The sequence below is a fragment of the Trichogramma pretiosum genome, unplaced genomic scaffold, assembly GCF_000599845.2.
Source record: "Trichogramma pretiosum strain Unisexual culture from Peru unplaced genomic scaffold, Tpre_2.0 scaffold2, whole genome shotgun sequence".
NCBI classification, from domain to species: Eukaryota; Metazoa; Arthropoda; class Insecta; order Hymenoptera; family Trichogrammatidae; genus Trichogramma; species Trichogramma pretiosum.
Window position 1 is genome coordinate 2,706,877 of NW_019641687.1, and position 13,010 is coordinate 2,719,886.

At 29.5% G+C, this 13,010-nt stretch overlaps 3 protein-coding genes across 9 annotated transcripts in view; 2 read left to right on the top strand and 1 right to left on the bottom strand.

Moving 5' to 3' along the window:
• LOC106659028 (phosphatidylinositol 4-phosphate 5-kinase type-1 alpha-like) overlaps window positions 1-5,150 on the top strand; it is a 32,833-nt gene extending 27,683 nt beyond the window's left edge. For 3 of the 7 annotated variants that reach the window (XM_023461470.1, XM_014381303.2, XM_023461471.1), the window contains exon 18: window positions 1,758-3,546. In XM_023461470.1, coding sequence (XP_023317238.1) covers window positions 1,758-1,895 — 138 coding nt within the window. In that variant the 3' untranslated portion in view covers window positions 1,896-3,546. Of the gene's footprint in view, window positions 1-1,757; window positions 3,547-4,077 lie in introns of those variants that run through there. The other 4 variants (XM_023461475.1, XM_023461472.1, XM_014381309.2 and 1 more) reach the window with 4 other exon arrangements.
• A 1,368-nt stretch (window positions 5,151-6,518) lies between these two features.
• LOC106658701 (RRP12-like protein) lies at window positions 6,519-11,658 on the top strand. The gene is made up of 11 exons (XM_014380777.2): window positions 6,519-6,770; window positions 6,950-7,257; window positions 7,332-7,514; window positions 7,581-9,786; window positions 9,859-10,016; window positions 10,091-10,350; window positions 10,428-10,594; window positions 10,676-10,861; window positions 10,945-11,079; window positions 11,156-11,315; window positions 11,389-11,658. The coding sequence occupies exons 1-11, from the start codon at window positions 6,623-6,625 to the stop codon at window positions 11,474-11,476; spliced, it is 3,999 nt and encodes a 1,332-aa protein (XP_014236263.1). The 5' UTR covers window positions 6,519-6,622; the 3' UTR covers window positions 11,477-11,658.
• A 32-nt stretch (window positions 11,659-11,690) lies between these two features.
• On the bottom strand, window positions 11,691-12,998 carry LOC106658595 (glutaredoxin 3). Its single transcript, XM_014380607.2, has 2 exons — window positions 12,809-12,998; window positions 11,691-12,641 (listed from the first exon to the last, which is right to left on the bottom strand). Exons 1-2 carry the CDS (start codon window positions 12,856-12,858, stop codon window positions 11,738-11,740), a joined length of 954 nt encoding a protein of 317 aa, XP_014236093.1. The 5' UTR covers window positions 12,859-12,998; the 3' UTR covers window positions 11,691-11,737.
• Between the last annotated feature and the right edge of the window lie 12 nt (window positions 12,999-13,010).

The following is a 13,010-nucleotide window of genomic DNA, read 5'->3' on the forward strand; positions in this document are numbered from 1 at the left end:
AAAGGCCCATGCTTTTTTGATTCCACGCATCTCGAGGCTCATTTTCAACAACATTTCTTATTGATGTGAAACTTTTTATGGATTTTTTGGTAGGATAGTGAATCAATGAAGAACAACCGCGCTAACGTACGTTTTTAGCGTCAGGGGCGCTTATTCGCTCCATGCGTTGCAATTTCCGAGTAACCTATATTACGTATCACAGCATAAGCGAGTGAGTAAACTCTTAATACTGCCGTACGCCGACCAATTACAACGCGTCAAAAAAATAGACGCCCCTAATGATAAAACCCTACGATTATCGCACTCGTCCGATCGCTCGTTTTTCAATGATTCACTATTCTATTCAAGGAACCATAAAAAGTTTCATGTTAAAAGATCATTTTTGAAAGTGAGATAAAAACAGCAAGAAGGGTCTTATTTTTTAGTAAAAAAACTAAGAAAATTTGAGGCCAATTTGAGTTCAAAAACTCGTGTGATCTCCTTTTAAATATTTTTTTTTATAACTAAACGATATTTTATGTTGAAAATTAGTTTGTGAATTAATTATCTTTTCATGATCCTTCGAATAACCAAATATTTTTTTTATTATGTATCACAATATTTAACCATTTTATGTTTCAAATATTTTTTTTATATTAATAATTCACTATAACTTTATGAAGGAGATCAAAGTTTCAAATACTTTGAGAAGTTCATTTCCATTAAGCGCAATAAATTGAGGGGATATCAAAGCTGAATTTGTATTGATCGCATATAAAAGTTTAAGCAATGTATAAAAATTCAATGAATTGGAAGCGCTCACGTAGCTTTTCAAAAAAATATTTAAACTTTGATGTCTTCTAAAGAAAATTATAAGAAATTTCAAAGTATTTTTAAAATTAACTTTTCTGTAGATAACCTATAATCACTGCAATTATTTTTTTGAATCATAAATAAAAAAAATTCTAAAAAACCAAAGTCACCTGCTTTATTGATTAAAAAAAACTTTTTGGTAGTAGTTCTTTTATTAAATTAATATTTTACTTCAAAGCAATTTTTTTGTTATTTTTTTAATATATTAAAATTTTAAACTGTTACATTTGAAAATTTTCAAATAAAAAATGTTTAACAACTTTCACAACTTACAACTTACATAAAGGTTATCAGCTCTAGTTATGTTGCACTGATGAAGATATTTTATGACTGAAAGTTGCTTTGGTTGTAATTAAAATCTTTACAAAACAATTCAGTAGTCACGAACACTAAGATCTCGAGTTGGTGTGTACAAATTATCTTTTATACATCGAGATTGTTAAACACGTTTTATTTAAAAATCCAAAAAAAAATGATTGGAAATTTGAACTACTATATTAGGTAAAAAAATCGACAATAAAAACAATTCGATCTATTTGAAAAATACATCAGGAGGTTTGTTGTAGCATTAAGCAAATTTACTGACGTTTTTTTTGCTTTGTAATTTATGTAGCTCATTATAAAATAGTGAATGCAGTTAAAGCACAGCAGTGATTATAGTTTACAGAATTTTTCTTCTAAATTATTCAACGTAAAATAAGATTAAATGACTAAATCATAACTCATCAAAAAATTTATTTAAAACTGAACAATTTTACATTCCAATTTTGTTTATTTTTAATTCTCGTATTTTTTCATATTATTTTCGTTAAAATTTTTCGTTTTAATTAAGTATTACAATATCTTTAGAGTAGCATAAAATATAAAATTTCTTCAAAAACTAATAAATAATATGGCAAATTCAGAGACGAAGAAGCTCGATCTTCAGGCGATTGAGCTCCTTTAGGAGGTCGTGGACTAAAAGGAAAAATAATGGCAACGCCAATGTGACCATCGAAACAGCAGTTCCATTATCGCCCAGTTCCGAAAGAACCGCCCAATGAACAGTACCTATATAAATTTGACATCTATCAAAGAAGCAGAAAACTACTTAAATTTTCTATTCCTTTAAAATAGAAATAAATAATATGTAAATAGTAATTTCTATCTATGAACTATTTATGAAAAAATTTGTTATTCTTGTACTGTTTTAACTTTTTACTGATGAGATTTGAGGTATCAATTCTAAAACAGATGTATTTTCAATGTACATGACTCTATTTGATATCTATGTTTATTACTTTTAATTTTATTTCATTCTGGCGTTTTAAAGTTACTTGATTTGAGTCAATTAACAATAAAATAACATTTATTAACTATTGAAAAATAAAATCTATTCAAGCTTCACTATAAGATAACATTAGTGATAAATAAGTGTTTTTGGAGAGTTAATTATTCTTCAAATTTTATTATTAGTAATAATTTCATGTTTTATATTCTAGATATCTAAAATAAATAAATATGAATTTTTTATAAGTATAAAAGAAGCATTTTTATCAGAATATTGTATGATTTTACCGTATTTAATGTATGTGATAAAAAGAATTCTATATTTATCAAGGCATATTTTGTTATTGTAAAATCTATTTTAAAATTAAAACGAAATTTTTTACATCTACTTATAATAAACTGAAATTATACTCAATTACTCATTTACTACTTTTTAATTTCTCAATAATTTCACATGAGCATCAATAAGTACATCTTTACCAGTGACTGACCAATAATGCAGCGCCTGTGCGCTCTCAATGTATATTTTTTCAAGAAGTAGAATTTTCGGTCTTTCAATATATGAAATTACGATTCTTGTTATGCGTGTGTCTGAAATTTACTTTGTGTACAATTTCGAGGTCTAAATTGAGAAAAAAGCTTAAAAATGAAATAATTCGGACATTTTGTGCCTGGGTAATTAGCGCGCGAATTGCTTATTGCAGGCGTGAGCTCGAAGCAATAGATCTTCATGTTACTAGACAATTAGCTATAGTTGAAGTCATTAAAAAGACAAAGGACTTTTCCAAAGGTAAATGTACTCATGAACCGGTGAATATTAGAAATTGCGAGGGGAAATGAGAGAGTATGCAGATTTCTGAACTCACCATTTTATAATGAATCGTGCACTTACCCCCAAGTATTCATCTCTTGCGGTCGAGTGCTTTTAGACATATCGTTTTTCGAGCGTTACCTCTTGTTTTTGATCTTGGTCATTTGCTAGACAGGCGCTCAAGTGGTATTTTTCAAAGGTTCCACAAAAGTTATAGAATTAGATAGTTGTATGAGCTAGGATCAATCAGAGGTCTCAAAGTTCCTGTTACCCACGCAAGGCCACGTGGCAAATGGCCGCCAATATATTGACGGCGTAGGATACAGTCGATTTTAACACACTCTCTTATGAAGAGTAGGTATAAAATACCCGTGGTCACCACTGTAACTTTTGCCCTCCCATAATATTTAGCATTAAAGCGGTGACGCTCTCATTCATACATCTAGTTTATACAAGCTAGTAATAACCTAATAAAAAATTGACTTCAAGTTGTAAAATAAACTGATTAGTTACTATAAAAAATAATCATTTTTGAAGTCTAAACATATTTCTTAATGTACCTTTAAGAACCGAAAAATACAAATGTTGCTACTACCAGGATATGATGGGCGCAGAACTCACTTTCAAATGGTGAGATTCGTGCTGAAATCTCTGTTATAATTTTCGAAAGTAGTTTGTGAATGTAATTTTTGTTCAGATTCAACTTCTTCAAAAACTTTGATCGGGAAAAAATATAAATTTGTCCAAAAATATTACCTTTCATAAAAGTAAAATCTGAACGGATACTATTTTTTTCCGATTAAAGTTGGCGTGAAAAATTAATCTCAGCAAAAATTACTTTTAAAAAGTGGAATCTGCGCAAAAACTATTTTTGCATGAATCTTATTTATGAAACAGTAAATTTTAAGAGAAAATCATTTATATTCAGAGTCCTCGCACTTTCTGTAATGTCAGCGTAAATCTTACCTATCCAAAGTGAATTATGTGCAGATCCTACTTTTGTGTAGTAAAATTTTCACTTTTTGGTTCAGAGTATAAATATTTCAACAAACCTCTGAATCGTCAATACACGATTAAAATAATAAAATATTACCAAGTTTTAATTTTATTTATTTTTAAATGGAAACCCTTTTTTATCTTTCCAGACTCATCTCTAAATGTATATTACCCCAAACTTAAATGGAGATCTTTCTCATGAAATTCAATATCAGTTTTTAATGAAATTAATGGACCTCTTAAGTGGATATTAAAATTATACAGTTACTGTATGTGAGTCAAACAATTGTATCGTACGTTTATTTGTCTGCCAATTACTTTGGCAAAAGTCGATTGCAATGTTTTTTTTTGTTATTAAACCATCTGAGATTTTAGTTAATTAAGAAAGGATACTTTATTTGTGTAATGATGAGGAAAACTATTTCTATATATTACTAATTTATGACACATCAAAAATGTTTTTTTAAAAGTAATTATTTTTGTAAAAAAAATTGTTTTATTTACTAATATTTTTTATACAAAATACTCTTTACAATGTATTTAATAACATTTCATATGATGTTCACAAAAATATATCAGTTATGCAGTTCATACTTCAATAACATTCAAGTCAGTGAAATTATAATAAATTCTGATAATCTCAATGCCTATTACCTAGTGCTCTAGAGATTCTAGTCAAATAGTACCTTTGTTGAAAATTTCATGTGCTTTTTGATTACTGTATATGGTCATGATTTTAAATACAATAATTTTTTGCAATTATATTTATCTAAAACTCGAAGCGATATTTTACTGGAAAAGTCTGAAAGTAAGAAAAAGTCAAAGTTTTTATTATTAATCAATGTCAAACATTGAAATTCGTCAATAGTTATTTGAATAATATGTATATTTTTGATTATACATGCGAATTAAATGTATAAATATATTTTCAGGAGTTTTGTAATCCTTTTTCTCGAAACAATAAATGAATACATTAAATAGATATGTATAAGATGTATAAATACAAAAATGTTTTTATATGTACCATGTGGCTAGCATTTTATGCCCTGCGTGTTTCAATGCTATTAATTAATGATCTTTTATTCACGACTGTGCGAAAAATGCAAGACACATGCAGCGTAAAAATAACCATTAGTTCTCGAATAATGTACTAAAATTAATTTAGTTTGAACATTTTTTATCAATTTTTGTAAAGTATCTGTTATTGTAAAAATTAGGGCTGTGCGAGTACTCTAAAAAACTCGACTCGTCGAGTTCGAGTTTTTTCCTCGAGTTCAAGTCGAGTACTCGATTTTTTGAGTACTCGAGTTTTTTCGGGTACTTGCGTTTTTGTCGAGTACTCGAGTTTTTCCGTGTACTCGAGTTTTTTCGAGTAATCGAGTTTTTTCGAATACTCGCAATATATTTAAGTTTTAAGTAAATAAATGATGAATCAACAGTCTCTAGACCCCTGTCTTTGTGTGTACATGCTTATAAGTGTGATGAGGTGTGATACTATTAAATTATTTTCTTCTTCCAATTCTAGCCGTTGCGAATATCACACTTATAAGCATATACACACAAAGATAGGAGTCTAGAGACTGTTGATTCACCATTTATTTACTTAAAATTTAAATACATTGCGAGTACTCGAAAAAAATCGATTATTCGAAAAAATTCGAGTACCCGAAAAAACTCGAGTACTCGAAAAAAAATCGAGTATTCAAAAAAACTCGAGTACTCGAATTTTCCCGACTCGACTCGAACTCGACTCGAACTCGACTCGAACTCGACTCGAACTCGACTCGTCGAAAAAACTCGAAAAATCGGATACTCGCACAGCCCTAGTAAAAATTAACAAAAAATAGTTAGTACGACAAATGTCATTATTTATTTACTGTTTTAAGTAATAAATATGTAAATAATATTAAATAAATCTTCTCAATGCAAACTTATAACTTGAACCATCATTTTCCTTGATTAATATCCCAAGAATACTTTTTCATAAAATTGTCGCTCATAAATTAAGAGTTGTAAATAATATTTTTCTACTAGATATAGAACTCACGATTTTTGGAGGCTCATAGATATACTAATGTCAAGCTAATTTTGTATAATAATTTTGAAAAAATTTTTTCATCTTTTTATTACTTTTGATTTACATTGCGCAAACGACTCTTCAGAAAATTAATTGAATAAAAGCGAATGAATAATAAATAACTAATTATACTTAAATTTGAGTGCAAAGGGCTTACTAAGTTTTTTTAAATAGGCAAGTCCCTTGATCATTAACATAGAAATTCGAAATATTATAAGGCTAAAGTAGCGGCATTATAAACTCTTTACTAAATTTGTTTTTAAAAACATTTTGTAATTTATTTTCAAAAAATTATTTTTAAAATCATTATAAAATACTAGTATAATAAAACATTATTGCCACTAATTATTTTTCACCGAATTTATTTTTAAAATTGTCATTTTTTAAGGAAGGTCGAATTTTTTAAACGTTACAAGTTTAGCGCCATAGCAGACATAATATGCTCATGCTCCATTTTGCCGCTGCTACAGCGAGCACCACTAGCACGTGTCTCGAAACTCTCGTATTCCGGCATTCGGCACTCGACACCGATATTTCTGAAACACGTGTGTGAACAACCCTTGCGTTATAGAGCATAAAACAATTGTTATTGTTATTTTCAATCGAAAGCAATAAAGATGGGTAAAACAGGTCCTCGTCTTGGTAGCAGGGCGAAAGCAAAACGCTGGGCTAAAGGACAAAGCTCCAGCTCTAACCCCGAAACTAGAAAATTTCGTGATGCAGCACGGTCTAATTCGATAAACAATTTGTTTGTACAAACTCCAGGTAAAAGTCATAAAATATTCGTTTTATTATTGTATAATTTGGTTTGTATAATAATCATTTATTACGTTTCTTAACTATCTTCTTGTTTATTCACTTACTTTATTTAAGAGACAAAGAATTTTTTTATAAATAAACAAAGTTGTTCCTCTTGTAACAATCATGTTTAAATTATTTTCTAGGTACAAAACCATCCAATCTAACAGTAGACGCACTTCATAAACATGATTCTATCAATATGCAAGCCTCCTCTCGAAAAGATGATATGGATATGGAGGAGGATCAAAGTTGTGCAGATTCCTTCAAAACGTTTGGTACAATTGCTAGTGAAATAAGTAATTGCACAAACATGTCTTTTGATCATTTGCTAAATAACTTTCAACCAAACTCAGCTTTGCAAAAAGAAATGTTAGCTGTTCTAGCAGCAGTGACAGAAGTTATTAAAGAAAAATCTGGCTCAGAATCCAATACTGAATATTTTGCCGCACTTGTAAGAAATCTTTCCTTGTATTTTAAATTTTTTTTATCAGAAATAATTTATTATTGTAATAATATTAATTGTAGATGACTACTTTACAAGAAGCTGATACAGAAATGTCAATTTCTGCTATTTTGTCGCTGTTGGGAATGAATATGAAAAAAGTTTCTCCAAATGTATTGAGTTCTCAATTCAGTAAAGCTAGCTCAATATTTATAGAAATTCTTAAAGAATATGCATCGAAGGAAAATTTTCTCATTTTACGTCACGTAAGTAATTATTATATACCTTCTGCAAAACATAATTTCAATTTATAATTTCACTTATAATTTTAGTGTATTGGATGTATTTCTGTTCTACTGAGAAATCAAGATGCTTCTGCATGGAAAAATGCCTCTACAACACAAATAATGGATGGTCTTTTAGTATTTACTCTTCACTCTAAACCAAAAGTTAGAAAAGCTGCCCACCATGCTGTTTGTTCTATATTGAAAACCAGTAATATTATGAACTGTGATAACCCTCTTGAATTTCATCCAGCTGCACCACAAATAGCCAAACATTGCATTGCTCAGTTAGAAGTAGCTAATCAACCAGGACAAATTACCAGTACGTTACATATTTTAAGTCTTTTGAAAGACATAGCTCATCAACTTCCAAAATCACATGTAAAATCTCTATGTGAAGCGTTACTCAGTATAATGACACTCAAAAATGTTTTGATTACATCTTGCTGTCTTCAAACTCTTCATGGTTTATTTGTGTCACAACCAACTGAAGCGGTATTGCCATCTCAATTAAATGCACAAATAATTAATGCATTATATGATTATCAACCAGCTATTGGAGATACTCAACCAACTTTAGCATGGCTTGCAGTAATGCAAGAGGCACATTGTAATCTGTCAAGATGTTCAATTGAACTATGCGCAGCAAATGTTCCTCGCATGGTTGAAAAGTGCACTGAACTTTGGTTGTCAGATAAGATAGAAGTTATTGCTGGTGCTTCTCATACTTTGAAGACACTTATAGAAGTTTGTGTTGCTTCATTTGCCTGCAATGATCAGGAGTTATCTCAAAAATACAAACCTGTACTAATTAAAATTATTCAATTCATCAAAATTGGTATGAAATATCAATACCACTTGGCATGGAATCATGTACTTCACATTCTTGCTTCAGTTTTTAAAACTATTGGAAAAACTTGTGTAACTGAATTATCAGAAGTTTTAGTTCTTTTGGCAGATTTGCGAGACTCTCATAAATTTTCATATAATGCTGAAATTGAATATACAGTAGGGGCAGCTATTAAATCACTAGGCCCTGAAGTAGTGTTGAGCGCTATTCCACTACATAGTTCAAATGGTGAGGTAGACATACAGAGAAGTTGGTTACTTCCAGTATTGAAAGATTGTATTAGTTTCTCAACCTTAGGTTTCTTTATTCATCATCTAATGCCATTGGCAATTTCTTGTGAAAATAAATCCAAATTACTTCTTGAGAAAAAAGATTCAATTGGTGCACATAGCAATGATTTGTTAGTTTCTCAAATTTGGGCTCTTTTACCAAGTTTCTGTATTAATCCGTCAGATATTGCAGAAAACTTCAATGCTAATTTTGCTAAGTACTTGGGAACTATTATTTCTCGAAAGAAAGATTTAAGATATTCAGTAATGGCTGCATTAAGAAAATTAGTTCAAGGATCAATTCAAAGATCTGCTGGTAATGAAGATGATCCAGATCTGAAAGTAATGTCTTCATTTGCCAAAAATTATTTGCCTCTTTTATGTGACTTATACCAAGTGAATCTGAATGATTCAAATGAAGATGGGCAACGACTTGCTTGTTATGAAACACTCAAAACATATTTGCAAATTACTCCTCAAAAGGTAATTGATGATCTATTTGATAAAACTATGGACTATTTGATAAACGAAGCAGAAAAAAGTGACGAATTAAAAAAAAAAGATGAAGAAAATAAAAAGAAACTAGTAAAGATAGAAAGTATGTTTGACATAGCAAGGATTTTATGTCAGCATACTGATTTAAACAGAATTAACAAGCTATACTTATATTGTGTACCTTACTTGAAAAGTGAAAAAAATCAAAAAGAACAAAAGAAAGCTTACAGATTTTTGGAAGATTTATGTAGCAGTGATAGTAAAATTTGTCAAGAATATGTTAGAGATTACCGTAAAGAGATGCAATCTATCCTTTTAAAATCCTCATCTAGTGTTTTAAAACCTAGTAAAGGAGCACGCATACGATGCATAACTCATATTGTGGAAAAGCATCCAAAATTACAAAAGACCAAATTTTTGAAAGCTATTGTTCCAGAAGCAGTTGCTTGTTTGAAAGAATTGAATGAAAAGTGTCGCAATTCAGCTTTCAAACTCTTACAGGTCATAGGAGATAAATTTTTAGATAACCAAGAAAATTTTGAAGAGTACTTACAAATGTTGATAGCAGGCTTAGCAGGAACTCCCACTCATTGCAGTGCAACATTTTTAGCTTTGTCCTCTATGGTTCATTATTTTTCGGGTAAAAATTTATTCTTGATATTAAAAAAGTATCTGATTTTCACATTATTATAAATAAATGATTTTGTTCTAGGCTCTTTGGGTATTCAGAATGTAAGAACAATTTTACAACATGCCACTTCTTTAATTACTGGACCAACTCGTGAAATTGTGCAATCTGTGATGTCTTTCATAAAAGTTTATTTGGTATCATTTCCTTTACCATTTTTGGCTCCTACTATTGACTCTATAGTAAGTATATCTTTAAATTTCATGATTGCAGTCTGAATGATAATTACATACTAATTTAATGCATAAATTAACAGGTAAAAAGTTTTTCAAACATGACGGAGGATTGTCGACGTCATTACAGACAGCAAATTCGTGACATTATGGTGAAACTAATGAGAAAATTTGGAGCTGATGTAATAACTCAGATGGTTCCTACTAGTGATCTAATAATGCATAAAAGATTGAAAAATATGCGAAAGATAGAAGTCAGTAAACAAAGAAAAAGAGAAGAGCAAAGAGCTAATCAAAATGATGATAGCGATGAAGAATTTAATATTAAACGAAAACCAAAGAGGTATAAATCTTATTTGAAAAATTAAAACAATCATGGAATGTTTCAATTAAATTTAATTAATCATAATTTATTTTTAGTTTTGAAGAAATTTTAGCTGACAGTGATAACGATTACGAGGATTCTGATGATGACAAAAAATCAGCTAAAAGTTTAAAACGTAAATCAAAGAAACAAATTTACATTCAAGAGAGTGAAGATATGATAGTAGATTTCAATGATCCAACTGCAGCAAAAAATATATCAAGTAATTCTTAAATTTATACCAACTAAAAATTTTATAAATTTTATTTGTACAACAAAATTATAATTTATTCCATATTTTTAGCCGTCAAACCGGTATCTTCTAGTTCAACCAACAACCCAGAGAAACCTAAAGATGGTGGATTCAAAACAGCACCAGATGGTCGATTAATCATTGCGGACAGTGATAATGAGAGTGATGATGGACGTATATCAAAAAAGCAATCTAAAATTTTGGGCCTGGATTCTGACGCTTCTGACGATTACAAAGGTATTTTTGAAAACTGAATATACAAAAATGACTATTTCATTTTGTACACCATCTGTAATGTAGTTATCTTATTTATGTTTCAGATGAGGATGATGATAAGACTTTGAAATCATTTAAGACTCTAATTTCAAATAAATCCAAAAAGAATACTAATAGTAAGAAACGAAAACTTGATGATGGAGCAGAAAGTGTCGTTTCCAGCTCTTCAAAATATCAAGGTATAAATTAATTGAAATCATTCTATTAATAAGTATAATTCATAGAATAAATATCTAATAATTATTGATTTTACAGCTGGTGGTTCAGGTATTCATAGACCTGTGAAAGTAAGAAAGCAAGAAAAAATTCCTGGAGAGGAATACAAGCACAAAAAGGCATTTGGTGATGTTAAACTTAAAGGCAAACCAGAGCCATATGCCTATATTCCGATTAGACGAGCTGACTTGAATAGAAGGTAATATAATAAATAAATAATTGTTATTCATCTCCTTAATATTTTAAACTAATATTTTATATCAATTTTACAGGAAAAAAGGGAAAAAGTCAAATGCATTAAAAATGTTATCAAAAAGTAAGCAAAATAAGAACGCTCAAAAGAATTCTAGACGTCAATAAAATTGTTGATTGTGGATAATATAGTATAATTTCTAAAAGAGGATGATTTTTGTTAATATAAAGTAATACATTTTTAATCATTTATTAAACATTTTCACTTAAAATAATTAAAATTATATGTATAGAAATATATTCATTCAATGTGGAATTTTGTTAGGATATAAATAAAAAATTCAAAAATATTTAATTCTATTAATTTTTAATAAAACCTGTGTATTGTAGAACTTTTTTATCAAATTTTGTAATTGTTTCAAGAAGACATTAGTTTTGTTTTTTTGGTAATAGGCTATCTAATTCTCCTGATTCACTCATTTCACGAACAATATCCAAACCTCCAATCAATTCTCCATTGATATAAAGTTGAGGATAGGTTGGCCAATTACTGAATTTTTTCAAACCTTCTCTGACATTGTTATTTTCTAATATGTCAAATGTTGTATATTCTGCATTATGCTGATTCAAAATTGATATAATTGTTCTTGAAAACCCACATCTTGGTGTTTGTTCATTTCCTTTCATAAACAACATGCATGGTGCTTTATTTATTAATTTCTTCAAATCATCTTCCAAATTTGATTTTGTTTTTTTTGGTAGTAAGTCATCTAATTCTCCTGATTCACTCATATCTCTAACAATATCCAAGCCTCCAATTAATTCTCCATTAATATATAATTGAGGATAGGTTGGCCAATTGCTGAATTTTTTCAAGCCTTCTCTGACTTCGTTATCTTCTAAAATATTAAATGTCTCGTACTCAGCATCATGCTCTTCAAGCAGTGCAATTATACTTCTTGAAAAGCCACACTGGGGAACATCACGATCTCCTTTCATGAACAACATGCAAGGAGATTTTAGAATTAATTTTTGAAGCCTTTCATCAAGAGTTTCAGATTTTGTTGATAGCTTAGAAATTTGCTCCCTGACAGCTACAGGATTTGCTCCATTTATTCTACCAACAATTTTACTATCCTTAAAAAGCAAAGTGGTTGGCACTGCAGTAACATCACATGCAAGTGAAATTTCAGGACAATCTTCAGCTACTATATTGGCAAATGTCACATTTTTATAAAGATCTAATTTTGCCAGTTGTTCAAAAACTTCATTCATTTGTGTACATTGTTCAGCCCATGGTGCATAAAAGTGTATAACAGATAAATTAACAGATCTGAAATAAAAATAATAAACATAAATTTAATATGAAATTAATAAATAATAAATAAAATTAATAAACAAATATGTAGTGAATAGAGATTGTTCAATATACATCAGGAATCGAGTATGTAATTTTCGGTACTTTTATAGGTTACTTGGGTTCATCGTCGGATAACTTACTTGATGAAGTTTTCATACTCTTCTTTAGTAGTGATTTTTGTAAGAGACATTTTTCTAGAGGTAATTTGTACTGCCTATAAGAAAATCACTTGTCGAAAATGGCAATAAACTAAACTGAATAAGAATAATAATGCTTGTTTTGGAATCTCGAGGTCGCACAGCACAGCAGACTTTTTACTCCGCTCGTATGAAACGTCGCTTA

Excerpts from the sequence above, each read along its gene's own strand:
- LOC106658595 (XM_014380607.2), bottom strand. The coding sequence starts at position 12,858 with ATGTCTCTTACAAAAATCACTACTAAAGAAGAGTATGAAAACTTCATC. Across the intron at positions 12,642-12,808 it reads GAGTATGAAAACTTCATCAA|ATCTGTTAATTTATCTGTTA; the intron begins GTAAGTTATCCG and ends TTTTTATTTCAG.
- LOC106658701 (XM_014380777.2), top strand. The coding sequence starts at position 6,623 with ATGGGTAAAACAGGTCCTCGTCTTGGTAGCAGGGCGAAAGCAAAACGC. Across the intron at positions 10,017-10,090 it reads CTCCTACTATTGACTCTATA|GTAAAAAGTTTTTCAAACAT; the intron begins GTAAGTATATCT and ends ATAAATTAACAG. Across the intron at positions 11,316-11,388 it reads CGAGCTGACTTGAATAGAAG|GAAAAAAGGGAAAAAGTCAA; the intron begins GTAATATAATAA and ends TCAATTTTACAG.